Source organism: Dendrobates tinctorius, unplaced genomic scaffold (genome assembly GCF_039654945.1).
Source record: "Dendrobates tinctorius isolate UK_male_01 unplaced genomic scaffold, ASM3965494v1 ptg000243l, whole genome shotgun sequence".
In the NCBI taxonomy this organism is placed as follows: domain Eukaryota; kingdom Metazoa; phylum Chordata; class Amphibia; order Anura; family Dendrobatidae; genus Dendrobates; species Dendrobates tinctorius.
In genome coordinates, this window is record NW_027361910.1 from 8,293,576 (window position 1) to 8,318,102 (window position 24,527).

The 24,527-nt window shown below is 48.4% G+C and overlaps 1 protein-coding gene across 3 annotated transcripts in view; it reads right to left on the minus strand.

The window, feature by feature from the left end:
• Window positions 1–24,527, minus strand: part of PIWIL1 (piwi like RNA-mediated gene silencing 1) — a 376,145-nt gene that overhangs the window by 231,063 nt on the left and 120,555 nt on the right. For all 3 annotated transcript variants that reach the window (XM_073557066.1, XM_073557067.1, XM_073557065.1), the window contains exon 3: window positions 24,387–24,495. In XM_073557066.1, the coding sequence (XP_073413167.1) occupies window positions 24,387–24,495 (109 nt within the window). The remainder of the gene's footprint in view (window positions 1–24,386; window positions 24,496–24,527) is intronic.

Here is a 24,527-nt window from a genome sequence, read left to right on the forward strand (position 1 = left end):
ACCACCATGGCATTGTCTGTCTGAATCCGGATAGGCAGTCCCCTGAGAAGTCTCTCCCAGTGAACGAGAGACAGATAAATCGCTTGTATCTCGAGGACGTTGAATGGCAGGGCTGACTCCTGAGTTGACCAACGACCCTGAACAGTGTGATTGCGGAACACTGCCCCCCCAGCCGAGGAGGGTGGCATCCGTTGTCACAATCTGCCAGTGAAAGGGGAGGAATGACCGTCCTAGGGAGATGAGAGGAGACGTCAGCCACCAATTGAGGGACTGCTTGACATGGTTTGAAAGACGAAATGGGCGATCCAGGGAAAGGACAGACCTGTTCCACCGGGATAGGATGGCGAGTTGGAGAGGTCTGGAGTGAAATTGGGCAAAGGGGACCGCCTCTGTTGCCGCCACCATCTTTCCCAGGACTTTGATGGTCGTCCGGAGAGATGGAAGTCTCATGAGCGGCCGTGATCGTACATCCCGTTGCAGGGAGCCAATTTTCTCTTGAGGGAGAAAAAGCCTCGATCGACGAGTGTCGAACAATAGACCCAGAAACACAAGACGTTGTGTCGGGACAAGACAAGACTTCTTTTCGTTGATGAGCCACCCGAAATTGGTCAGGTAAGACTTTGGCGAGCTTGACGAAAGGATGGAGCATTGATCAGAATGTCGTCAAGGTACGGAAAAAGAACGAGACCTCTGATTCTCCACCAGGCCATCAACGCCGCCATGATCTCTGTAAATGCTCTGGGTGCGGTGGCAAGACCGAACGGCAGTGCACAAAATTGATAATGTTCCTGGCGAATCGCAGGAATTTCTGATGCCCGGAGAATATGGGAACATGTAGATAGGCATCTTGAATGTCTATTGAACACATGAACTCCTGCGTCTCCATGGAAGCGATTAACCGAAGAAACTCCATTCGGAAATGACGCAGTCGGGCTCTCCTGTTGAGTAATTTGAGGTCGAAGATGGGGCGAACTGTCCCGCCTTTTTTCGGCACCACGAACAGGTTTGAAGAAAACCCTGTGAAACGTTCTGATTCGGGAACGGGCACAATCATCCCGGAACTGAGGAGAGAGGCGATGGATGCAAGAACCCCGGAACTAAGGCTGGATCTTTTGGAGGACGGGACTCGAAGAAGCGATCCCGTGGACGAGAAATGAACTCTATCTTGTACCCTGAAGATACAAGCTCCCTGACCCAAGCGTCCTCTACTGAGGCCAGCCAGGTATCCCTGAAGAAACGGAGTCGACCTCCCAATTGGGAGGGACCCTCGGGAGTTCGTTGACAGTCATGCTGGCGTGGACCGTCCAGATCTGGACCTGGAGGGTCTGCCCTGGGAGGAGTGAGATCGCCAGGAGGGAGTGGGTCTGAAGGACACCGTCTTTCTATCCTGGCGTACCTGTGGTCTTTGTTGGTTAGAGAAGTTCTCTGCCGTATTGAAGCGGCGGTAAGCCCGAAAGGGCCGAAACTGACGCCTTGGCGGGGGTCTGCGAGGTTTGGACTGAGGGAGGAGAGAACTCGTGCCTCCAGTGGCGTCCTTAATAATCTGGTCCAGCTGGGACCCAAAGAGACGCGCTCCATGAATAGGCAGATTGGTAAGAGACTTTTTAGAAGACAAGTCCGCCTGCCAAGCCTTGAGCAAAATTGTACGTCGGATTGCCACAACGTTGCTTGACGCCTGAACAGCGCGAGACGCGGCATCCAAGGAAGCAGAAAGCAGATAATCCCCTGCATGGGAAATCTGGTTGGCCAGATCGGTCAATTGCTCTGGTTGGGCCTTATCTAGGATGCCCTTACGGAGATCCTCTGCCCAAGTGGCTATGGCCTTTGCCACCCAAGATGAGGCAAAGACTGGACATCGCGCCGCTGCAGCCGCCGCGAATGCTGACTTTGCCAAGGATTCTATAATTCTATCATTAGAATCCTTTAGTGACGCTACACCTGAAAGCGGGAGAACCGTGTTATTAGAAAGTCTGGACACGGGTGCGTCCACCGACAGGGAAGCAGACCAGTTGTCAGAGAGCTCTTTAGCCAACGGATACAGCACGCCGAGACGCTTCCCTCTTTGAAATCGCCTGGACGGATTTTCTCTTTCCCTGGCAAGGATCTTGCCAAACTCAGAGTGGAAGGCGAATACCCTGGATGGTGTTTGTGCCCGTCTGAACGAAACCTCCTGATCTGAGGATTTCGCAGGGGAGTCAGATATTTCGAAGGTGTGGTTAATCGCAGCATTGAGGTTCTGTACCGTAACCTTCATGTCCGCGTCCTGGTCAGAATCCAGCTCTAAAATCCCTTCAGAGGACATATCCGAGAACGCTTCACCTGACTCGGGTGAGGAGGCACGGGAGGGCGACTGCTGGGAAGGACTAGGTGCCGATGAGAGACCAGGAGAGGATTCCAGCCGTGGATCCTGCCTGGGCCTTTCGCGGCATCTGCTAGCTGGCTCAGATGGAACGTCTTGCGACCTGCTGGACCCTGCAGAAGTGTCCAGGGGCAACTTATCAAGAACGGCCAACTAGGGACTGAGACACCCTGGTGAGGTCTGCCACAGATTGTGAAAGGGACGAGGCCCAGGCAGGAATGGGGGGTTCGATTTCACGTGGCGCAGTAGATGGCTCCTGGACGGCATCCTGCTGAACGGGATTGCTGCAGTCCCGGCAGAGGGGAATATGCGATTGCAAGAGGAGCATGCGAAAAAAATCTGTGGAAGTGCTGGAGGGTTGGGGGACAGCAAGGCAGGGTAGGGTGTCAGTCTGCAGTTGCAGAACTACTCACGGTCCGGTGTCCCCGAAAGATGGCATCTGCTGTAGTCTCCGGCTGTCAGGCTGCAAAGATGGCGGCAGCCTGATGTGAGGAATCAAAAAGCGCGGTCTTTGTGTAAGAAGAAAGGCGGAGCTAGCCGCCTGCACCAGAGGGAAGAACCGCCTCCTCCCCCTTCCCAGCCACAAGACTAGAGAGGCGGTGGGAGGGCTTAGGAACGGGCGGGAGCGCAGCCGGCCTATGATAATGAACGGGGGGGCGTGGCCGCGACGGGTGCAAAGGCCCAAACTGAAGCCGGGGACTAAATTTGAAATGGCGGCCGCCTGTCAGCACAGGGCGGCGCGGAAGAATTGCGACGCAGCCGCGTCCGCCCCTAAAGGAGACGCCGCCATAGCCCTGCTCCCAGACGCAACCCTCACAAGAATACCGGCGGTGGGGTGAAGAAGGCCCGCACCGCCGCCGGGGCCAAAAAGGGATGCGACGACCGTCGGACGGCGCGAGCAGTGCGAGAATCTGCGGCGCTACTTTGGCGCCGCTCCCTTTATGTTCCGGTGCTCCAATAAAGGTACCTTCTGTATCCCACGCTGTCTGCTCATCTTCTACATATTCGCGCCTCGTCCAACCGACAGGCTCTGGTGGGCGAGTGGGTGGGAGGCGGGGGGCAAGGACCATCTGTTTTCGCTGGCACGACACCTGTGCTCAGCCTGTGGTCCGCCCGGAGAACTAAGAGGATACGGGGTGGCAGTACACGCCGTACTCATAGCCTCTTTGTGGGAGTACAGTTGTGACTCTTCACACTGTATCCCTCCTGGAACCTGAAAAGGAACGACGCACATCGAGGTAGATATGGGTCTAATGAAAGACCCGTGTCCACCTCCTACTGACACTAAGCTAAACTGAGGAACTTCCTGCCGGTCGGTGGGGTGTACACTGCGGAGGAGGAGCTAACCTTTTTTTGTGCATAGTGTCAGCCTCCTAGTGGCAGCAGCATACACCCATGGTCTCTGTGTCCCCCAATAAGGCGAACGAGAAACTATAAAATTCTCAGTGCATGCAAAGAGGGGATTCATAAGTCTGCTGTTACACAGATTGACTGAAGATCGGACAACCCCTTTAACCTAAAAGTTGCTATTATCAGTCATAAGAATTGTTGAACGAGTTGTCCCACATGATTGGTTAAACGCTTAATCCTTCACACCCTCCAGCCCATTTTCACTTTCATGACCAGACTATAATTTTTTTCAATTCTGAGAATTGTCACTTTATGTGGTAATAACTCTAGAACACTTCAACATATCCCACTAACAATATTTCCCACATGTCTACTTTACATCAGCATAATTTCTTACATATTTTTTTGTTGGGAAGTTAGAAAGGTTATCAGTAACAGATGGATTTTTGGTTCTTACAGTAAAATCTCTTTCTTGGAGCCTTCATTGGGGGACATAGATTACCATGGGTGTATGCTGCTGCTGCTAGGAGGCTGACACTATGCAAAAACAAGAAAAATTGGCTCCTCCCCGGCAGTATACACCCACCGAAAGATACCAAGTACCTCAGTTGGTGAGAAAGCAGTAGGAGAAGCCACGGAACTTTAAACATATGTACCAACCCAACAAGGAGCTCAAAGCCCAACACGGTACAACTTAAACAGGGAGGGTGCTGTGTCCCCCAATGAAGGCTCCAAGAGATTTTACGGTAAGAACCAAAAATCCATCTTTCTTTATCGCCTTATTGGGGGACACAGATTACCATGGGACGTTCCAAAGCAGTCCCAAGGGCGGGAACAGCAAAAAGGAACGAAAGAACCGGAAAGGCTTGGGTCGGCCGGTGAGCCACTGCCGCCTGCAGAACCTTCCTACCAACAACTGTATCAGACGAGGCCTGGGTATGAACCCTGTAGAACCTCGCAAAAGTGAGAAAGGACGACCAGGTCGCGGCCCTGCAAATCTGTAAAGCTGAAGCCTGGTGACGCACAGCCCACGAAGCTGCCACAGCCCGGGTAGAGAGGGCTCTCACTCCCGGAGGGTCCCGCTTTTCCTGAAGTCGGTACGCTTCCAGAATGGTAGAACGAATCCAGCGAGCTATCGTGGATTTGGACGCCGGAACCCTTTCCGGCGACCTTCATAGAAGACTAGCAAGGAATAGGATTGACGAAAAGAAGCAGTCCTGGCGAGATAAGCACGCAAGGCTCTGACTACATCGAGTTTGTGGAGGGACTTCTCAATAGGGTGAGACGGAGTCGGGCAAAAAGATGTAAGAACGATATCCTCATTGATGAGGAATGAGGATACGACCTTTGGGAGAAAGGAAGGAACGAGTCTGAGAATGACCTTATCCTGATGGAGAATCAGGTACGGGGAGCGGCATGACAAGGCCGCCAATTCAGAAACTCTTCTGATGGATGTAATGGCAATCAAGAAAGTTACCTTCCACGAGAAGGGATAAAGGAATGTCCTGGATAGGCTCGAACGGCGCCTTTTGGAGAGCGCTAAGGACGAGATTGAGATCCCACGGATCTATCGGCGAATGATGCGGAGGAGCCACATGGGCGACCCCTTGGAGAAAAGTCTTAACCTGCGGTAAGGCCGCCAGCTCTCTTTGGGAGAGGACAGACAGGGCGGAGACCTGGCCCTTGAGGGTACTGAGGGACAGACCCGCATCTAAACCAGACTGGAGGAACCCCAGAATAGATGGAATGGAAAAGGACATAGGAAAGACTTTTTTTTTCCTTTTACCGTCGCACCAACGGAAAAAAGGTCTTCCAGCACCTATGGTAAATGCGGGAAGAGGCCGGTTTTCTGGCTTTGATCATAGTCTGAATCACCTGGTCAGACAAACCTGATTCTCTCCGGATCGCGGCCTCAATGGCCATGCCGTTAAATTCAGAGACTGAGAATTCTCGTGGTAAAGGGGGCCTTGCGAGAGAAGATCCGGACGGTCTGGAAGCCTCCAGGGAACGTCCGCGAGCATGTTCACCAGCTCCGCGTACCCAGGGGCGTCTTGGCCAGTCTGGGGCCACCAGAATCACTGGTGCGCCTTCCGATTTTTATCTTTTTGACCACTCGAGGGATCAAGGCAAGAGGCGGAAATAGATAAGGAAGTCGGAACTGGGACCACGGAATTATCAGGGCGTCGCAAGAGACGGCTAGAGGGTCCCTGGACCTGGCTACGAACTGCGGACTTTGTGGTTCATCCGATATGCCATGAGATCGACATCTGGGGTGTCCCAGCGCTGGCATATCTGAAGGAAGACTGAGGGGTGAAGGGCCCATTCGCCTGATGCTAGACCTTGACGACTTAAAGTAGGCCGCCCAATTTTCCACCCCTGGAATGTGAACGGCAGAGATCGCAGGGACGTGACGTTCTGCCCAGCGCAGTATCTTGGCTACTTCAGCCATTACTTGCTTGCTGCGCGTGCCCCCCTGGTGGTTTATGTATGCCACAGCCGTGGCGTTGTCCGACTGAATGCGGACCAGCTTGCCGAAGAAGAGAGGCTGCCAGTGAAGAAGAGCCAGGAAGATTGCTCTGATCTCCAGAAGACTGATGGGGAGAAGAGCCTCCTGTGGGTTCCACCGGCCTTGAGACGTCTTTAGATGGCACACCGCTCCCCACCCTAGAAGGCTGGCATCGGTGGTGATGACTTGCCATTGAAGCGGAAGAAAGGACCGACTCTGGCCTTGCCCACCAAGTCAGGGATTGTTTCATTCTGAGGGGAAGGAGAATGGGACGGTCCAAGGACAGCGAGGTCTTGTCCCAGGCCGAAAGAGCCAACTGGATGGGACGAAGATGAAATTGTGCAAAGGGCACCGCTTCCATGGAAGCTACCATCTTCCTCAGAACCTTCATGCCGGACCGAAGGGGAATGGGGGTTGGCCGCTTGAGAAGTCGGATCCCTTTGGAAAGAGCTGAAAATCTCTCCTTTGGAAGAAACACACGGGCTAGATTTGTGTCGAATTCCATGCCTAGGAAGGTCAGGAGCTGTGTGGGGATCAAAATGGACTTTCCTTTGTTGATTATCCACCCAAGACGGCAAAGAGTGCCTTGGACTATCTGAAGACTGTCTTGCCGGGACGATCCCTTGATCAAAAGGTTGTCCAGATAAGGGATGATGAGGATCCCCCTGGAGCGGAGGATGGCCATGACTGTCGCCATTACCTTCGGGAAAACCCGGGGAGCGGAGGCCAGACCGAAGGGAAGAGCCGTGAACTGGTAGTGGTCTTCCTGAATCGCAAAACGAAGGTATTTCTGATGTTGCAAACACACAGGGATGTGAAGGTAGGCATCCCGTATTTCCACAGAACAGAGAAATTCCTTGTGTTCCATCGAGGCTATCACCGACCGAAGAGACTCCATTCTGAAGTGGAAAATCTTTACTTGACGATTGAGCAATTTGAGGTCCAGGATTGGCCGAAAAGAAGCGTCTTTTTTTTTTTTTTTTTTTTTGGGACACGAAGATACTTGAATAGAAGCCTGAAAATCGTTCGTGTGCGGGAACGGGAACGATCACTCCAGCGGCAAGAAGAGAAGAGACGGCTTGAAAGAATCCTGGAATGTGAGACCGCTGTCTTGGAGGTCGGGACAGGAAAAAAACGTCCCTTTGGCGGAGACGCAAACTCGATCTTGTATCCGGATGTGATGATTTTCCCTGACCCAAGCGTCGTTGACAACAAACAGCAGGCGTCCATGAAAAAGGAAAGTCTGCCTCCCACCCTGGAAGAAATTCCAGGTGGGGGTGACCCGTCACTTGGAGGCAAACCGACCGGACCGGGTACCTGACGACCTAGGGTATTGATCTCTAGATCCCCAGCGGGGAGCGGGTTTGTAAGATGGTCTTTTCTGCTCTCGCTCCTTAGATGCGGAAGGCCGATCTTTGAGGTAGTGTCCGCATTGCATAACTTTAGGCAAAGGACTCGGCGTACGGCTACTATGTTGCTGTTAGCCCTTGCCACGCACCCAGCTGCATCTAGGGCGGCGGTCAAAAGGTATTTACCCGCATGATTAATTTGATCTGTCAGATCCGCCAACTCGTCCTGAGGAGCTGCTGCTAAGATGCCCCTGTGAAGAATCTTTGCCCAAGAAGAGATGACCTTTGCTACCCAGGCAGGTGCGAAAATCGGAGAGGGAGGCACCAGATGCCTCAAAAAAATTGATTTCGCTAGAGACTCTATTTGTCTGTCTGTTGGATCCTTAAGTGATGTCCCATCCGGGAGGGATAGGACCGTCTTTGAGGCTATGCAAGAGACAGGAGGATCCACTTCGGGGGCTTTGGACCATTTGCGCGTAAATCCGCATCAAAGGAGTATAGGACATCTAAGTACCTGCGGCCTGAGAAGCTCTGCTCGGGTTGCTCCCAGTGTTTGGTCAGTGTAGTATCAAACTCTTTATGGTTTGGAAAAGTTTGGGATAGAGGCCTTGCCCGCTTAAATGGAATGGAACATTCCTGAGAAGGGGGCTTGTCTTGTTTAATTTCTAAGGTTTGAAAGATAGCTGAAATGAGGCTATCGACCATCTTCCGAGTTTTAGACATGCCATCTGCTTCTGAGCTAGATCCTGATTGGGGATCCTCATCTGACCTAGTGTCGTCTCCTGAAGAGGGAGAAGGGCACCTGGGAGAAGCAGTCAGGCCTAGAGAGCTGGAAGACGAGCCAAAGAGAACACGCTTCCTAGTAATTCTACTCGATCTGTCCCTCTGAAGGTCGCGGTCAGTTGCAGACGACTCACCTTGCGAGGCAGTCGCTGCACAGGTGGCTGTAGATAGCTGAGGCAAACGTTCTAGGACCTGGACCAGGGACTGAGACACTTTAGTCAGATCAGAGACCGACTGCGACATTGCCACGGCCCACTCTGGGAGAGAAGAGGTACCCTCATCCTGGGAATCTGTGTGCTCCTGAGAGACTGACATGGCGGAGGGACTGCAGGACGGACAGAGGGGCGACGACTGACCTGAAGGCCACTTCTTTTTACAGCGTGCACAGGCGTAGTGAATAACGGTGGGCTTGAAAGAAAGCGCCGATGAAGGGTTGAACATAGGTGGGATACGCGGTATGGCCGCACTAGATAAGATCAAGGACTGCAGAGGGGAGCTAATTTGCAATAAAGAGCTGAGATTACCGAGAATCTGACGAGCAGCAGGCCCCTGAAGTGTCCTCCAAGCAGCGAAGGAAGAAGAGAGATTCCAGTCAGGAAACTGGCTGTGAGGTTGAGGAAGGCGGAGCTTGGCGCCGGGACGTGATCGGGCCATGGAGGCGGGGGGGAGCGATAATAAAAAGATTGATGCCTCTGAAAGGAAAAGGAGCCCTGTAATAGGGTGGAATGGGCGCGCGAAAAAGGGCGCCAGAGAGAAAAGGAGAAGCGCGTCCTGAGCAGGGAGGCAGGAGAGAAAGTGAAACCGCTCCCCCTCCCCGGCGGGGAGCGCGGCTGTCAGCATGAGGCGCGCGGCTGGCAGAGAGGGAGGAGGGCGGGAATTTCAAATGTTGCTCAGAGACATGCCGGCTGAAGGGAACGATCAGACTCTTACCTGACGTCCCTGAAGAGGATAACCGCAGGGGCCCTGCGTAACAGTCAGGCCGCTGGGAGAAGATCTCTTTCTCTCTGACATGTAGAAGACGGCGTTTTCTTGCTGGGAGCGAGGGATAGCCTGCTGACCACCGCAGTCTTCCTCTCAGCCCTGTCCCAGGAGAGGGGTGAGGGGTTGTTTTGGCAAGGACTGGCCACCAGTCATCCGCCCATAACACCGACTGGTGTTAGGGAAAGGTCCTGCACTTGTCAAGGTGCTCAAAACCACATTCAACAAGTTTATTAACACTCCAGGTGCTTCACAGGACGAACATCTGTGCAAGAACACTTGCCAAGTTGAGGGAGGAGAAAGAAGCAGCAGATATGGTTTTCAGCTGAGAAAAAAATTGCAAAGGAGATGTCACCTATTGAATAACATTGGTCCGAGTGCAATCCGATATTTTATCGGATAGCATTCTTCCGATTTAATTGCCAGTGAGTATGAGCCCTTAGGGCAGTTCACACGTCCAGATAATTCCGGTACCAGAAAAACCGGCACCGGAGCTGTCCGTGTGCATACGTATGCCATCCATGTGACATCAGTGTGCTATCCGTATGTCCGTGTGTACCATCAGTGTGCTGTCCGTATACTGTCCGTCTCTTTGAAAAATTATTTTCAATGTTAACCCTTTGACTTTTAAAAACGCACACGGATCGCACACGGACAGCATCCATGTGCGGTACGTGTTTACACGGACCCATTGACTTGTATGGGTCCGTGTGATCCGTGCTGTTGCACAAAAATGGACATGTCAGCGTGTTTTGCACAAGGACACACTGTCCATGAAAACACGCTGACATCTGCATAGACACATTCATTCGAATGTGTCTACGTTTGTCAGAGTCTCCGGTACGTGAGAAAACTGTCACTACACGTACCGGAGACACCAACGTGTGAAACTGCCCTTACACAGTACACAGGAAAACAAACACATTTTGCAGGCACAAATAATTAGTGACCTGTTGAACAGTATAAAATTTTATATTTTCATAATAAGGCTATGTGCCCACGTTGCGTTTTTTAAGCGTTTCCGCAGCGCTTTTAGACGCACGTTTCTGCCACGGAATCGCTTAAGAAAAGCTAACAATCAGCATGTAGCAAAAAGTAAACAAGAAAAAAAAACAACACTCATAGTAAGGCCATGTGCACACGTAGTGGAAGGTGCTGCTGATTTTTCCACGCGGATTTGGAAAAATCCGCAGGTAAATCCGCAAGTCAAAAGACCTGCGGTTTGACACCTGTACAATGGAGCAGGTGTAAAACCGCTGCAGATTCCGCACAAAGAATTGACATGCTGCGGATATGAAACCGCAGCAAATCCGCGCGGAAAAATCTGCAGCATGTGCACTGCGCTTTTTGATTTCCATTGAATACAATGGTACTGTACAACGCAGCAAAATCTGCTGCGGATCCGCAGCAGAATCCACAACGTGTGAACATGGCCTAAGAACCCCTCAAATGAGGAAAAGTCAATTAATCACAAGTTTCAGATCCGCATAATAAATAATCTGCAGGGTCTCAAATCTCATTTTGGTTCATATAGACAGTACGGCAGGGTTAAGCGTCTCTTTAAGATGTGGACGAGCACAGATCAGTGCACGCCTAAAACTATGGAGACCACAGAGCAGACACCTAAAGGAGTACGAAGTGTCTCCATCTGCCTCATGTTGAGTGGTTCTGCTGGTGGTTTCATCCGAATGACAGTTTTGTGGGATTTACACAGAAACCCCTGACATATGTGTTCAGTGTAGAACACAAAAATGCGATCCAGCCTTATTTTAGAAGCGATCGAAAACTACAATGCACCACCAAAAAGGTTACCAACAAAAACCTTAATTTATCCAACACAAATCCAGCCCCCACTCAGGTCAATCATCTGTCACTGGACCTATAGAGGATTTCAACGTTACTGGTAAAACAAAGACTCTGGAAAAGCTACATTGCTCCCACCCCCTTAAAAAAAATCCAGTGAATTCTGCATTCTCAAATCCAAATAGCCCCTTCTTTTGAGCCCCACTGTGCCTAAATCACAGTAAGTGGCTACATGTTTGGCATTACTGTAATGGAGAGAAGGCATTTAATTTACAGGTGTGTATAGCCAGAAGCACAAGCTTGGCACAATGTATGGGTGAGCTAGAATATATGGGGGCTCTACACTGTATGGGACACAATGTATAGGTTGTTTTAGAATGGCAGATTTGCAATTTTCCAGAAAAAAAGACAGGCATGGATGTTACAAACTAGTCACTGCAACCGTAGATGAATACATTTAGAGCTGCACTTCTACAGTTGGGTCACTTTTGGGGTTTTTCTGCTGTTCTGGAATCTTAGGGGCTCTGAAAATGTCACGAGTAAACTATTCTAGCAAAATCTGTGCTCCAAAAGCCAAATAGCGCTCCTTCCTTCTCAGTCCTGACATGTGGCCCAACTGTAATTTCTGACAACATATGGGACAGCTCCACGTTTAGGGATAAATTGCGCAATAAATTGTGGGATCTAGTTTCACCTATTAACCTTTGTGTACCTGACAAATTTGCAGCAAATACAAAAAATTTAATTTTGACAACTAAAATGTCATATTTCTAAAGGTTATAAAATACTATGAGGCACCTCTTGGTTCAAAATACTCACAATATCCCTTGGTGAATTTCTTGAGGGGTCTAATTTCCAAAATGGAGTAAATTGTAGGCGTTTTTTGCCGTTTTCACATGTTGCCGGCGCTTCAAATGCGACATGGCATTCAGTAATTAACCTCTTCCTGACATCAGACGTACTATCCCGTCCATGGGACCCGGGCCCCTATGCCCATGGACGGGATAGTACGTCTAGCGCAAGCAGCGGCGCCCACGTGGTGAGCGCCGCTGATTGCGGCCGGGTGTCAGCTGATTATCACAGCTGACAAGCGGCACAATGTGTCAGGGGCGGTCACGGACCGCCCCCGACACGTTAACCCCTTGTATACCGCGATCAAACACGATCGCGGTGTACCGGGGGTTAAAGGGAAGCATCGGCAGGGAGGGGGCTCCCTCCGTGCTTCCCTGAGCCCCCCACGGCAGCGCAATGTGCAGCGCTGCTGCGGGGGGACTCCTTCCCTACAGGCCCCCGGATCCAAGATGGCGACGGGGGCCTGTAGGGAGCTGACTTCCTCACTGCCTGCAAAGCGCAGGCATGAGGAAGTCTGCAGAACTGCCTGTGACAGATTGCTGATCTGTCACAGTGATCTGTGATGTGACAGATCAGCGATCTGTCACAGGACAGTGATGTCCCACCTGGGACTATGTAAGTAAAAGTTAAAAAAAAAAAAAAAAAAAAAAAAAAGTGTCAAAATAATTTAAAAAAAAAAAAAAATCGCTAAATAAATTAGTGAAAAAAAAAAAAATAGTCCCCAATAAATTCATTTTTTGAAAATAAAAAAAAAAACAATAAAAGTACACATATTTGGTATCGACGCGTCCGTAGCGACCCGCCCTATAAAACTGTCCCATTAGTTAACCCATTTAGCGAACCCCTTAAAAAATAAAAAACGAAGCAAAAAATAATGATTTATTATAATACCACCGAACAAAAAGTGCAATAACGCGCGATTAAAAAGACGCATATAAATATTCATGGTACCGCTGAAAACGTCATCTTGTCCCGCAAAAAACGAGCCGCCATACAGCATCATCCGCAAAAAAATTAAAAAGCTATAGCTCGCAGAAAAGCGATGCAAAAATAATTATCTTTTATATAAAATTGTTTTCATTGCAAAAAAAGACAAAACATAAAAAAACGACCTAAATGAGGTATCGCTGTAACCGTACTGACCCGAAGAATAAAACCGCTTTATCAATTTTACCGCACGCGGAACGGTGTAAACGCACCCCCCCCAAAAGAAATTCATGAAACGCTGGTTTTTGTTCATTCTGCGTCCCAAAAATCGGAATAAAAAGCGATCAAAAAATGTCACGTGCCCGAAAATGATACCAATAAAAACGTCAACTCGTCCCGCAAAGAATAAGACCTCACATGACTCGGTGGGTCAAAATACGGAAAAATTATAGCGCTCAATATGTGGTGATGCAAAAACTATTTTTACAATAAAAAGCGTCTTTTAGCGTGCGACAGCCGCCAAACATAAAAACCGCCATAAGTAGTAAATCAAACCCCCCGTTATCACCCTCTAAGTTAGGGAAAAATAATAAAATTAAAAAAAAGTATTTATTTCCATTTTCCCATTAGGGTTAGGGCTAGAGTTAGGGCTCAGATTAGGGTTAGGGGTGTGTTGGGGTTAGGGTTGGAGTTATAATTGGGGGGTTTCCACTGTTTGGGCACATCAGGTGCTCTCCAAATGCAACATGGCGTCTGATCTCAATTCCAGCCAATTCTGCGTTGAAAAAGTCAAATGGTGCTCCTTCCCTTCCAAGCTCTGCCATGCGCCCAAACAGTGTTTTACCCCCACATATAGGGTATCAGCATACTCAGGACAAATTGCAAAACAACTTTTGGGGTCCAATTTCTCCTGTTACCCTTAGGAAAATAAAAAATTGGGGGCAAAAATATCATTTTTGTGGAAAAAAATGATTTTTTTATTTTCACGCCCAGGCGTTATAAACTTCTGTGAAGCCCTTGGGGGTTCAAAGTGCTCACCACACATCTAGATAAGTTCCATGGGGGGTGTAGTTTCCAAAATGGGGTCACTTTTGGGGAGTTTCAATAGTTTAGGTACATCAGGGGCTCTCCAAACGCACATGACACCCGCAGACCAATCCATCAAAGTCTGCATTCCAAAACGTCACTACTTCCCTTCCGAGCCCCGACGTGTGCCCATACAGTAGTTTTCTCCCACATATGGGGTGTCAGCGTACTCAGGACAAATTGGACAACAACTTTTGGGGTCCAATTTCTCCTTGGGAAAATAAAAAAAATGGTGACTAAAAGATGATGTTTGTTGAAAAAATACGATATTTTTATTTTCACGACCGGTCGTTATAAACTTCTGTGAAGCACTGGGGGGTTCAAAGTGCTCAACACACATCTAGATAAGTTCCTTAGGGGGTCTAGTTTCCAAAATGGGGTCACTTGTGGGGGGGTTTCCACTGTTTAGGTACATCAGGGGCTCTCCAAAAGCAACATGACACCCGCAGACCATTCCATCAAAGTCTGCATTCCAAAACGTCAGTACTTCCCTTCCGAGCCCCGACGTGTGCCCATACAGTAGTTTTCTCCCACATATGGGGTGTCAGCGTACTCAGGACAAATTGGACAACAACTTTTGGGGTCCAATTTCTCCTTTTACCCTTGGGAAAATGAAAAAATTGGTGACTAAAAGATCATGTTTGTTGAAAAAATATACGATTTTTTTTATTTTCATGCCCGGGCTTTATAAACTTCTGTGACGCACTGGGGGGGTTCAAAGTGCTCACCACACATCTAGATAAGTTCCTTAGGGGGTCTAGTTTCCAAAATGGGGTCACTTGTGGGGGGGTTTCCACTGTTTTGGTACATCAGGGGCTTTCCAAACGCGACATGGTGTCCGATCTCAATTCCAGCCAAAAACGTCAAATGGCGCCGCTTCCCTTCCGAGCTCTGCCATGCGCCCAAATAGTGGTTTACCCCCACATGTGGGGTATCAGCGCACTCAGGACAAATTACACAATATATTTTAGGGTCCTGTTACCTTGGAAAAATAAGAATTGAGGGTGAAAAGATCATTTTTGTGGAAAAAATATGATTTTTTAATTGTACGGCTGTATGTTATAAACTTCTGTGAAGCCCTTGGGGGTTCAGAGTTCTCACCACACATCTAGATAAGTTCCTTGGGGGGGTCTAGTTTCCAAAATGGTGTCATTTGTGGGGGGTTTCCACTGTTTTGGTACATCAGTGGTTTTCCAATCGCAGCATGGTGTCCGATCTCAATTCCAGCCAAAAACGTCAAATGGCGCTGCTTCCCTTCCGAGCTCTGCCATGCGCCCAAATAGTCATTTACACCCACATATGGGGTATCAGCGTACTCAGGACAAATTGCACAATAACATTTGGGGTCCTGTTACCCTTGGAAAAATAAAAATTGGGGGTGAAAAGATCATTTTTGTGGAAAAAACATGATTTTTTAATTGTACCGCTGTACGTTATAAACTTCTGTGAAGCCCTTGTGGGTTCAAAGTTCTCACCACATATCTAGATAAGTTCCTTGGAGGGGTCTAATTTCCAAAATGGGGTCACTTGGGGGGGGGGGGGGCCGAGAAAAAACAAACCTTATCCTGGTGAAGAACCAACAAAGGAGGGAGACAAGAAAGCGCTGTCAACTCAGAGACGCGCCTGATGGAGGTGATGTGATGGTAACAAGGCCAACTTCCGGGACAGTAAGAACAGAGAAATCTCTCGGAGAGGTTCAAAAGGAGAACTCCTCAGAGCTTCCAAGACTAGATTGAGGTCCCAAGGATCCACGGGAGTCCGGTACGGAGGAGCCGCATGCGCTACCCCTTGAAGAAAGGTTTTCACCTGAGAGCGGGAGGATAAACTCCTCTGGAAAAGAAAGGAAAGCGCTGACACCTGACCCTTTAGCGAACTAAGCGACCAGCGTCGTCCAGTCACACCTGGAGAAAGTAGAAACGTCAAAATAGAAGGGAGAGAAAAGGACAGACGGAATTTGATTGGACTCGCACCAGCTGAAATAGGCTTTCCAGGTTTGATAATAGACCCTGGAAGATGATGGGTTTTCTAGCCTGGATCATGGTGTGAATCACCCGATCTGAAAAAAACAGACGCTCTCAGAACCGCGGTTTCAACAGTCACGCCGTTAAATTGAGCGACCGAGAATTCCGGAGGCAGATCGGTACTTGGGACAGCAGATCTGGTCTGTCTGGAAGCCTCCAGGGGACGTCCGCGAGAAGATAGACGATCTCTGTAAACCAAGACTTTCTGGGCCAATCCGGTGTGATCAGTATGACCGTCACCCCTTCTGCCTTGATCTTCTACAATAGCCCAGGAAGAAGTGGAAGGGGAGGAAACTGGTAGGGAAGCAATAAATGCGACCAGGGAATGGCAAAAGTGTCGGGGCCCTCGGCGAGAGGATCGCGGGACCTGGATATGAACCATGGAACCTTCCTGTTCAGCCTGAACGCCATGAGGTCAACATCTGGAGTTCCCCATCGAATGCAAATCTGATGGAAGCCCTCCTGATGCACTGATGCATAGACCACTCTCCTGCCGTGAGGCCCTCGCAGCTGAGAAGATCGACGGTCCAGTTGTTCACACGAGGCATATGCACTGCAGATATCGCCGGAACAGACGCCTCTGCCCAGGAACGAATCTTGGCTATCTCGGCCATCACCAAGGAACTCAGAGTCCCTCAATGGTAATTGACGTATGCCACCGCCGTGGCATTGTCCGTCTGAACTCAAGATTGGCAAACCCCTGAGAAGCCTGTCCCAGTGAAGGAGGGACAGAAGAATGGCCCTTATCTCGAGGATGTTGATTGGCAGAGAGGATTTCTGAGCCGACCAACGTCCTTGGACAGTCAGGTGATGAAATACCGCTCCCCAGTCTAGTAGGCTGGTGTCCATTGCCACCACCTGCCAGTGAACAGGAAGGAAGGACCGGCCCTGGAAGATTAGGTGGAATGACAGCCACCAATTGAGAGACTGTCTGACTTGGAAAGAGAGCCAAATCGAACCATCCAGAGAGAACAGACCTGTCCCACTGCGAAAGGATGGCCTGCTGAAGTGGTCTTGAGTGGAATTGGGTGAAAGGGATCTCCTCCGACGCTGCCACCATACTTCCTAGGACCTTCATGGCTGAGCGGAAGGAAGCTGAGGGCCTTATGGAGAGCGAACTCCCTGCTGGAGGATTGCTAAAACCCTTGTCTGACGGGTGTCGAACAGCATGCCTAGAAAAATCAGGCGCCGAGTCGGAACAAGGAAGGACTTTTTCCTGTTGACAAGCCACCCCAAACGGGACAGGGTGTCTGTCGAGAACGATGGCAAGCCTTTACTGGGCCTGAGAAAAGAACAGAGCCTTGATGAGGATATCGTTCCGAGTACGGCATGAGCACTAGACCTCTGATCCTCAAAATAGCCATCAACGCGGCCTTGATTTTTGTGAAAACCGAGAGCGGTTGCGAGTCCAAACGGCAGGGCGGCAAACTGGAAATGGTCGTGCTGTATCGCAAAACGCAGGCATCTCTGATGCAATGGGAAAATAGGGACATGGAGATAGGCATCTTGGATATCTATGGCACACAGGAATTCCTGTGCCTCCATGGAAGCAATTACTGAACGAAGGGATTCCATCCTGAAATGGCGCAGGCGGACCCTTTTGTTCAGTAACTTGAGATCCAGGATGGGCCGAACCTCGCAGTTTTTTTTCGGCACCACAAACTGACTAGTGACTTGAATAGAAACCTGTGAAACGTTCCCGGTCTGGGATGAGAACAAATACCCACGAACTTAGAAGGTAGGCGATGGATGCAAAGAAACCTGGAACCAGAGAAGGAACTCTTGGGGGAAGGAATTCGAAGAATCGATCTAGGAATTGCAAAGTGAACTTTATTTTGTATCCTGAGGATACAACCTCCCTGATCCATGCGTCCTCCACAAAGGCAAGCCAAATGTCCCTGAAAAAGGAGACGACCTCCAAGCCTGGGAGATACGCTGGGGTCTCAATACGAGTCATGCCGAGGAAGATCTGCCATGTCCAGGCCTGATGGATCTACCTTGGGTACAAGAACGCCAAGGGGTGGGTTTAAAGGATACCTTCTTCCTAACCTGACGAGCCTGCGGCCTCTGCTGGTGGTAAACATCCTCTGTCGCTGCGAAACGATGAAAGGGACGAAAGGATCGAAACTGCTGCTTTGGAGGAGGCCGTCGAGGTTTGGCCTGAGGGAGAAGGGAACTCGTGCCCCCGGTAAGTCCTTAATAATTTGGTCCAACATGGAGCGGAACAGACTTGAACCCTGGAAAGGCAGGCTGGTAAGGGACTTTTTTGACAAGTCCGCCTGCCAGGCCCTTAAGCCAAATAGTCCGTCGGATAGCCACGATATTACTGGACGCCTGAGCTGCGCAAGATGCTGCATCCAGGGAGGCAAATACCAAGTACTTTCCTGCATGAGATATGGTCGGCGAGATCCGCCAGATCTTCCGGTCGAGCTCCAGAAAGAATGCCCTGACGGAGTTGTTTGGCCCATCTAGCTATGAATTTCGAGTCTCAAGTACAGGAAAAAGCCGGACATAATGTAGAAGCGGCCGCTTCGAAGGCTGACTTTGCAAAGGATTCTATAATTCTGTAATTGGAATCCTTGAGGGATGCTCCATTAGTAAGCGGGGAGGACAATGTTGGTGGACAGTCTAGAAACTGGCGGGTCCACGGCCAGAGAAGCTGTCCAGTTGGCGTTGAGCTCGGGAGAAAAGGTATATAGGACGCCAAGGCACTTCCCTCGTTGAAAGCGGCTGGTCGGACTCCCTTTCCCTGGTAAGTACATCCTCAAATTCTCTATGAGGAGCAAAGACCTTGGAAGGTGGTTTAGACTGGCTAAACGAAACCACCTGATCTGCAGGTTCCATAGAGGTGTCCTTGATGCTAAAGGTCTGGTTGACCGCAACAATGAGGCTCTGGACCATATCCCTCATGTTAGAGGTTTAGTCTGAATCCAAGTCCAAATCACCCTCTGATAGTGTGTCCGAAAATGCCTCGCCTGACTTGGGAGAGGAGGATCGGGAAGAGGTAGACCGCCGGGCGAGATGGAGTGGGAGGAGGACCAGCGCTCCTGTCTCGATCTCTTGCAGCCTGTGTTGGAAGGCCCAGACAGTGATTCCTGTGACCCACTAGCAACTACGGAAGTCGGAAGGGGTAGCCTGTCAAGTACAGACACCAGGGTCTGGGACACCTTGGTGAGGTCCGCCAAGGACTGAGAGAGGAAGCCTACCCTGGAATAGGGACCTCGCGCTCACCTGGGGCAGAAGGGGGCTCCTGGGCAGTGAGCACAGTGGGGTTCCCCTGCAGTCCTGACAGAGGGGAGAGGAATGACCTGAAGGAAGCTTGCATTTGCACGAAGTGCACACAAATGTCTGACAAGGGTAGAGGAGGCGGAAGAAGAAGAGGAGGTGAGAGGGTGAGAATTAGACATGATGAGCAGACCCACTAACTGATGCCAGAAGGTTAGGGGACAGTGTAGAGGAGTGTCAGTCTGCAGAGCAGCTAATCACAGTACGTGCAGTCATCCTGTATTCATCTTCCAGGCTGTAGGGCTGCTGTGCTAGGAAGAGGAGGCTCTGCAGGAAGAAGGCACTATCTGGATCCACAATCCGGAAAAATGGCGGCCGAAAGAGGATGCCCAGGTCCAGGAGAGAAAAAGCGTGGGCTGGAGGAACACACACTGAAAAGCCCGCTCTTAAACCGGAAGGGGGGGAGGAGCCAAGCGCCGGGTCCAGGAGCAGTAAGATGGCGCCGGCTCCAGACAGAGAGATGAAGCCGAGGGGGACAGAGCTAAGCGCAGGCAGGAAGGAGATGACTATGAGACGGGTGGGAGAAAAGCCCACCCGAAAAGCAGGAAGAAGGGGGCGGAGCAATGCTGCAGCTAGGCCTGAGTGAAGCTGGGACCTAGATTACAGCTGGTGACCGCATGTGCATGGGGAGCAGCGAGCGGAGGGCCCTAGAACTCCGTAAAGGAATATTTGGTGCCCTCAATACCCCCGGAATTAAAGGGGAAAGACCCCTAATGCCGAACTCTGCAGCTAGGCCCGAGTGAAGCCAGGATGTAGATTACAGCTGGTGACCGCCGGAACATGGGGGAGCGGCGTGGTGGGCCCTAAACGCCACAAAGGTATACCTGAATTAAAGGGGAAAGACCCCTAATGCCCACCATTAAAGTAAAGGAAATTTTTTTTTTCTTTCTTCTTTGATCTCCTGGGGAGAAAAGTACCTCCCCATCCAGGAAAGATCAGAAGTCGGATAATCCTGCATTGTGGGACATCCGCATCTCCTCAAACAGACAGGCTCTGGTGGGCGAGAGACAGAGGCAGGACCGATGTTGGAATCACCCAAACACACTTGTGTTAGGGGCTGGGGTCCTGCCGAGTAGACTTATGAGGTTACGGGGTGGCAGTACACGCCGAACTCATAGTATTTTTGTGGGAGTACAACTTGACTGTTTACGCTGTATCTCTCTGGGTACCTGAAAAGAAACGACGCCCACTGAGGTAGATATGGGCAGGGCTGTGGAGTCGGTAAGCCACAGTTGCGACTCCGACTCCTGGATATTTATTCATAACAACAAATTTACTGTTGTAAAATATTAAACATCGTGCTTATTCAGTTTCTCACCATCATATAAGTAATCAGACCACTTAGAGCAAAAACTACATTTATTAGAATACAATTAGAATATAGCAAATACAGTTTAGAAAAGTTTATAAAAGTTAAGTAAATATGCAATAAACACTTTTATGCAGTTAATAAGAAGAAATCTATAAATTTGTCCTCAGAAAAAGTATTGCCTCTGTCAGATCCTCCTTCATGGATGCCCTCAAATCTGATCTAATTATTTTGAGAGCAGAGAACAACCTCTCTACACTAACTTGTGTTGGTGGCAAAGCAGTAACCACTCGGGCAACATCTCTGACAATGTCAGGATACAGAGGAATCGCTTGTTGCACTGTTATTTTTGATGAACGGTCAAATTTCTCAATTTCTTTTAGTGCACATGAAAAATTCTGCTGAAATGTACTGGCTGTGTTCTATGCGGAAACGATTTGCACTGTCCTTGTGATCCAAATATTTTTCGAAATTAAATTCTTCATCAGTTGATGATGAGGGTGAAGATGTGGCAGGACGACCAAATTCTTCTTGTTCCTCCTGACTGTTCTGCAACCCTTTCATCCTTACTGCTATTTCAAACAGAGCTTCTTTTCCTTTACTTAGCTGTTGATCATCTAGAAGAATCCGATGCATTGGGTCTACATAAACAGCTGCCAAAAGAATGTTATTTTGTAATAGTAGCTCCTCTCTCCATTTCATTGATGTAGCAATGCCACTTGCAATTAACCCTCCTCTTTGGGACAGGCGAAACATCAGGTTCTTCCACTCCTTTAAGAAAATACCTGGAGTTAAGTCCTCTGCTTGTAATTTTTTAGTCACTGTAAATGGGTGCTCTAGCAATTTTTCCAGCTCAGTCACCTGATTCCACTGACTTTCATTTAGCGTCAGTTGAGGGTTAGCCATGTCTACAAGAAAGGTTTTCAGTTCAACCAAGCGCTGAATCATTAAGTAAGTACTGCCCCATTGTGTGGCTTGATCAATAATTGCCCCTTTTCCAGTACGTCTCTTCAAAATTGAGTCAACTTTAGGGGTTCTGGCAACAGTAGCCAATTTTCTCACCTTGCCAATCAGTGCAGCAGCATGTCCTTCTTGCAGACTGTCTCTTATAGCCGGCTGTAGCGTATGCACAACACAGCGCATGTGATGAATGAAAGAACATATTGACAGTTTCAACAAGATCATCTAAACTATCATGTTGCTGTTCATCTGAAGCAACTTCAGTTTGCTCCTCAGTTACAATACTGTGTTTCTCTATTTCAAACATTTCTGTGTCTGTGGACCCAGAATGTTCTTCTAGCTGCTGGTCACCATCATTACTCTCATTCATTAGCTTAATAGTACTTATCATATTTGAAGCATTGTCAGTTACGACAGAAAGAACTTGCTCTTTTTTAAGTTCATAGTCTTGCAGAACCTTTTCCACCAAGACCTGGAGAAACTCACTGGTGTGATGAGCTTTGGTGTCTTTTACTGCCAATGTCTTGGTAACTATTTCATTTTTGTCACAAACAAATCGGACATTGATGGCAAAATAGTTCACTCTGTGACGTGTGCAGGCATCCATTTTAAGAAACAGAAAGCGTCCCTTGAGAGTTTTTTAAGTTCTTCCTTTTGTTTAAAAGCTTCTTCGATTACTAATTTTCTAATACTCTCTCTCTCCAGAGAAACACCAAGCTTGCGGGCCATTTCCCCATTCAGACACATAAAAGCTGGTCGTGAAAATAATGAAATAGGCACACTATCCTTTACAACAAGCTCTATGATCTGTTTTTTAAATGTATCTACTGTCATTGTCACAGTAACTTTGTCACTGACAAAATATCTTGCAACTGATGGCTGCAAAGTTCTCTGCTCCTTTGTTTGGCTGGAAGAGCTGGGCACTGGTTCATTGGTTTGGATGCAGTCTTTCTCATCCACTGCTTTCAGTACTTCTGGATGAAAGCGCTGTAAATGTCTCTTTAGATTAGAAGGTCTGGTAGTAGCATTTTTATCTTTGCCTGAATATGCACTCATCTTGGCTTCACAGCATTTGTTTTCGTCTGGATCATTTGTCATACACTGACAGACATAATGTTTTCTATCTTGAGTGATGGTGAAATGTTCAAATACAGCTGATTTAATGTGATGCTTCTTTGACATTCTCAGGTTTTTAATTCTGCATTCACAATCCAAATGACAATGGTTTTTCCTAAAAACAATTGTACAAAATTATTGCCAGGTCGTACAACTGATATAGTGGTCAATAATACTGTTATTATTCCTCGTGTACTCACAGTTAACTGATGCAAAGTTTGTTGAAAGGATAATACTTCTTACAGTCTTCCTCTTCTGAGTAGCAGGCAGCTGTGAGATGCTTGGAAGACGCACACCTAGTATGATCTAGTCTAGAGGAGGAGCTTTACTACTAAGAATTTGCAACACATTTTCACTTTCAGTTTCATACATTGTAAGTAGGGGGGTTGGGGCAGCATGAGGTTAACCAAGTATAAGATTAGATAAGGGCAGTGGAGAACAGTGACACACAAGAAGTAAGAAATGTCTCTATCTCCAGCAGAACTGCTTATCACTGTTGTTCATAGTTTGATAGAACATATATATTTGAGTAACATTTATAAAATTCATATGAAAGTTCAATTATGAAATATTAATACATTTTTTTTAAAGCTGGAGTCGGTACATTTCTACCGACTCCGACTCCAAACAAAACTAACTCCGATTCCACAGCCCTGGATATGGGTCAAATGAAAGACCCATATCCACCTCCTACTGACACCAAGCTAAAACTGATTAACCTAGTGCCAGACGGTGGGGTGTATACTGCATAGGAGGAGCTAACTTTTTTGTATGCATAGTGTCAGCCTCCTAGTGGCACAGCATACACCCATGGTTCCTGTGCCCCCCCCCCCCCCCCCCCCCCCAATGAAATGATAGAAAAATTTGTTTTGTAAATTTTGGCAGAAAATAAGAAATTGCAGATATACTTTTAATCCTTCTAATTTCCTAACAAAAAAAAAAGTTGGAAAAATGATGCTGATGTAAAGTCGACATATGAGAAATGCTATTTATGTATTTCATGTGATATACCATATTTTGCGGACTATAAGACACACTGGGCCATAGGACGCACCTTATTTGGGGTGGAACATATAAAGAAAAAGTAAATTAAAATAGTGATGCATCTTATAATCCATTTTAACGGTAGTTTACGAGGGGTGGGAGGCGGCATTGGAGCAGGTCCACGGAAGGCAGGGCCAATGCTTCAGGAGGCCCTTTCCCAATGATTTCCCTGCAGTGGGCTTGTTACGGAAAGGGGTCTCCGGAGCCCAAGACCCACAGCATCGCCCCACTCCTGCCGCCGATGGACTACTGAAGAAGCGACCCTATAACCCCACTCCACTGCAGCGCAACCCCGGTAAGCTCACTTTGGATTAGAACACGCACCCCTAATTTACACCTAAATTTGGAGGGAAGTATGCCTTATCTGAAAAAAAAAAAAAAAAATATCTGTTTTAAAGGTCATACAGTTTGAAAATTGAAAAATTTTCAACATTTTTGTCGAAATTCCAATAATTTCACCAATATACGGGAAAAAAAGTCAACCTAAATTACACCACGAACAGAAAGTAAAATGTGTCATCAAAAAGCCTCAGAATCACTGGGATCCGTTGAAATGTTCCAGGGTTATTACCCTATATACTGACAATGGTAGGAATAGTAAAACTTGGCCTGGTCAGGACGATGAAAACATTTTGGGGGAGTGAAGGTGTTTAATTACCTCTAGCTTCTGGTCTAGCAACTGCAGGGGCTCCTTTTTGACGTCCTCGTCCAACAAGTTCCGTATTAGTAGGTGCAGGCTTGTCAGAATCCGGTCCAGGAACACCAGGCTGTGTACACAATATTACAATATTTTCATCTC